Here is a 4,347-nt window from a genome sequence, read left to right as displayed (position 1 = left end):
AAGCTCTTAAGATACTCTATTTATTGAAGAGATGCCAGGAAGCCTGCAGCGGGAACAAATGCTGCTTTGGCAAAAGGAAAACATTTTAATGCCTCCTCCCTTCAAAGTATGCACACCTCACCACAACATATGCTAATATACTACCAAATAAGTCTCTTTATCTTGCCATTTTTATAACTGTTTCATTCATATCTATTTCAGCTTGTAACTACTACTGCACAGAGCAGCACACTGTGCTAAATCAACAAGTAGTTTATACCTAAGAAGTAAAAAACCCCACATTGTATTAAAAAATACATATATTCCAAAACAAGTCAAGAAGGGTTAATTTTGTATAAACTGTTTCAGTGTAAAATTAAAATTTTAAGTCATGCAGACATTTTGGGCCTTTTCTCCACCTTTTATTTAAAACGAACAAGATGGAACAAAAAAGGATGCTCACAAATATGACAGTGAGTGGAAATTTGCACTAAATCTGCCATTAATATACAAAAACATTACAGCCCTTCTGTGAAGATATCTATGTATGCATATATACCTATGCATGGGGATACACATACCTCCTCCCTGGATTTCCAGCCTTCTCTGAGCTTAACACATTCCACTGACACACTTTCACAAATCAGTCAAATGCTGAATCTAAAAAAAGATGAAGACCAACTCTTTGCAGATCTACAGTCTGCAACTGTAAAAATATAATAAATATAGATATCTAGTATCCTATTACTATTTTTTTCAAGTTAACATTGTACTTGAAGTTGAGCTCTTCATGAAGAAGACAGAAGCAGAAAGAGAATTGTTTTAAACAATAAAAAACTCAAGCGATGAAAATAAAGAAAACACACCCTCAAACATGCTGGAGCAAGACCACTCCGTGTAGGCATCAACACCAGCCTTCCTTACTGAAACAGGATCTTTAGTCTGCCGACATATCCTAGTTACTGCAATCAAATCACTGTGGCTTCTAATGATACCAGAAAGGTCAGCTTTTAATATGTGGATTTAAACAGTTAACTGTCGAAGACCTGGTATACAACTGGGATAACTCTGCTGGGGAAAATGAGAGGCATAAAATAAAGCTAAATTCTATGGGAAAGTCACTGGGATCCTTCAGAGGTTTATGTTGGCTTAGAGCTATACACCTGAATCCAGCTGTAGGGGTGATGAGGATGAGGAGGGGAGTAAGTGAAAACTGGTTTGTGATAACTGGACCTTTTTTTTTCTCCTGTTAGAGGACTGACAAATGCCTCAAACGATGCAAGCCGTCAACCTGAAGACAGTCACATTTGAAAACTCCTGGAAATCCTGAAGTCAGAGCTTGTGAATTTGTTTGCTTTGTATGCTGTCTTGGAGGACAGAGAAGTTAATACTTTTAAAAGCTTGGTATTTACACTTCCGAAAAGTTTCTGCAGTTCATCCAAATTTGATAGGGCAGGATTTAAGTGCCTCTTAGTGTTCCCGACTGGGCACTTCTGCTGCTTTGGCACACACGCACACACGCACACAGTATTCCAGTACCGATGGGATGGGACGGCTAATGCAGCTTTAAACTGGCAGCACTCCTGAGTAGCTTTAAATGTTTATCAACTCAGTAGGTCAAAAGTCTGCAGACACTGGGTGGAGCAGCAGTATGCCACAAAACTAACAGCTGTCCTCCTAGGGAAAAAAAAAGGGGGGGGGGGAACAGTTGTCAGTAAAGATTAAAGCTCCTGGCCCCATTCCACAGCAGAAAATATGCTGGTTTGTACAATACAGGATTAGCTGATCTCGACACTTCAGAAAAAGAAGGTTCATTTGCTCTGTGTAAGTGCCTGATACAAAGGCAGCGAAACACTGCAGGGGTTCTCAAAAACCTTCCTGGTTTCTTACGTATTCAGTTTAAAGCAGCGGCATGTGGTTTTTCTTTCTGTGGAGGGTGTGGCTGGGTGTTATAGCCAGCAGGTTTAACAGCTAAAAGAGCTAGGCAATTCTTTGCTTCAGCTTTGCTCATGTGTTTCTTAAATTACTGCTTGTAGGCATGAAATAACTGAGGTCCAGTGTCCTCCTTTGGCTCAGCCGAGGACAAACTGGACCCAGATCTTCAGAAAGCACAACTGACAGGTAGTGCCGTCACACTGTGCTGTCACACTGTGCCAGGTACTACAGCAGGGGTGGCAACACGAAAGCCTCACTGTGACCCTCCTCCTGTCCCCATCCTGGCAGGGACCTAGATATCTGCTTTAAAAATGTTAAGATCTGTTTTTTTACTAACCCAGAAATCACACATTACACAGTGCTCATGTCATCTGTGTTTTTTCAGATACAGAAATCCAGTTCAACACTTAACTATCTTTCCTGTAAGAGGATACAGAAAACGATACGGAAATCCAGACAGAAGTTACTGGCATGGATGTGGCATCTGCTAATCAGCACTGTTCAAACGTTCAGGATCCCTACCCTGTGTGTTTTCATGGTCACTGTAAGCTCTTTAGAACAGAAACCCTGTCCTTCACATCTTTCTAAACCAGCTATCACACCTCTACAATGCCACATAATCTTACCATGTCAAGTGCACAAGCTACAGGGATAAGGATAACAGGCTACCCTGTTTAGATCTAATTTTCTGTGGATTTCAATCAAGTGTCAGCTACTTAAGACTGCATTCATTACAGCATTTTGCAGAACACAGTACATTCTTGTCCAAGGGAGGGAATCATAACCATTTTTTCATCACTGTCTTAGAAAGATATACCATTCTAATGGAGCTCAATGCCTCAGATAAATACTTTATAGTATGATTATAAGATCTTATGCCACCTTGAATATGACGACTGTGATGTGGAAGCAATTTATTTTCCTCAACATGAAATCCATTGAATTTCAACATACGACTGAAGTGTAACAGAATGGCAAGTTGAAGTATGCAATCTCTACAATCAGATCTTTCTAAGAAAGATGACTTCTCCAAAATAGCATTTATCTGCTGACGAGATTTGGCATACCTAAGTTGTTTTCATTTCATAAAGTTGAATTGCTTGCAAATCAGATACCTCTTATGCCATAAATTTCCGCCATAACCTCCCCCCCCCCCCCCCCCCGTGATACAGCTGTGTAAAACAGGTACGATCAACGTGAATGACTAATTAGTCTCTTCTTTTTTCTTAAAGATCTTCCTACTGAAAAGCAGTTTCTTATTTTTATGGAAGATAACTATCAAGTCAATGGATTTCACCGGGAGAAGAACTAAGTGGCATTATATATATACACACTGAGTAATTTCAGAAACATTCCTTTTTAAAGCATCTTTCTTTTCTGCTCCCCACCTTTAAGCAGATGCTTTGTAACTAATGGCTTGACATGAATTCTCTAAAAAGAACCCACGCATCACATTTGCTTAGCTCCAAGTGACTTTTGCTTAAACCTTCTTTATCAGGTTTCAAATGGTACTGTAGTTTTGTCCAAGTAGAACCAGTTAAAATTTCTCTGATGATACTTTCCCATTGCAGAAAGTGGAGTTATTGATATTATGGCTCATGGTGGGCTACAGTATCAGACTAACAGGGGTTAAGGAAAGAATCACTGCAAAATGATCAGTGCTCACCTTAAAGGTACTGTAACTCTTTATCTACACGAGGGCAACATTCCCTGAACCATATCCCAGTTTTGAGTCCCTTCTATGACTGTACTGTCCAGCAAGCCAGGAAGTCTGCACAGGCTTGTCTACTTGTGAATCCTGCAGACACAACTGCTACAACCATAAAAACGGAAGTATTTTTTAAATAATGTACTGCTACAGAATGTATGTTACAATGCAGAATGTTTCCACAGCGTATCTCAAGGTAATTAGCATGGAAAGAAAAAACAAGAGTATTTTACCACAGAACATTTTAATTAAGCTCTGGCTTTTGAGCCTTTTTCTGCCTTGAATCCTACAGCACTTTTACTTAGTGGTGGCATTCTTCTGAAGTCAGGGTTGAGACCATCAGGGGAAGTACTGGTGTTAGGTAGTATTTCCTTCTGAAGTCACTGAAGTGCCATGTATGTGGTCCACTACCACAAACAAGTCAATCCTGTGATATCAAAACCCTTCACTATCTCACAGCAGTCTGAAACAGGCAAGTGTGATAGCCCTTGTTAAACGGTCTAACAGCAATATGCTGGTTGTCTTGTAAATAAAAGACTTGCCAACTTTTATATGCAATCATCGGACAGGGGCTTTAGATCTGAAAGGCTGCTAAGTTAAAAAAAAAAAGCTTAAGAATACACAGCGTTCCATAAGGTGTTTTTCTTCCTAAATGAAACCCCAGTGTAGTTTCCTGTATAATTACCCTTGATGCAATCCTGCCATTGGAGTTTCCCTCAAGGGAA

General features: G+C 39.8%; 1 protein-coding gene across 1 annotated transcript in view; it reads right to left on the bottom strand.

The window, feature by feature from the left end:
* Positions 1–1,583: 1,583 nt before the first annotated feature.
* LRRC28 (leucine rich repeat containing 28) overlaps positions 1,584–4,347 on the bottom strand; it is a 46,636-nt gene continuing 43,872 nt past the window's right edge. Inside the window, exons 8-9 of the mRNA XM_010283132.1 lie at positions 4,308–4,347; positions 1,584–1,656 (exon numbers count right to left, since the gene is read on the bottom strand). The exon at positions 4,308–4,347 is cut by the window's right edge and continues 159 nt beyond it. Of these exons, the coding sequence (XP_010281434.1) occupies positions 1,584–1,656; positions 4,308–4,347 (113 nt within the window). The remainder of the gene's footprint in view (positions 1,657–4,307) is intronic.

This window comes from Phaethon lepturus, unplaced genomic scaffold, assembly GCF_000687285.1.
Source record: "Phaethon lepturus isolate BGI_N335 unplaced genomic scaffold, ASM68728v1 scaffold473, whole genome shotgun sequence".
NCBI lineage: Eukaryota > Metazoa > Chordata > Aves > Phaethontiformes > Phaethontidae > Phaethon > Phaethon lepturus.
This window is presented reverse-complemented; position numbering and strand designations above follow the sequence as displayed.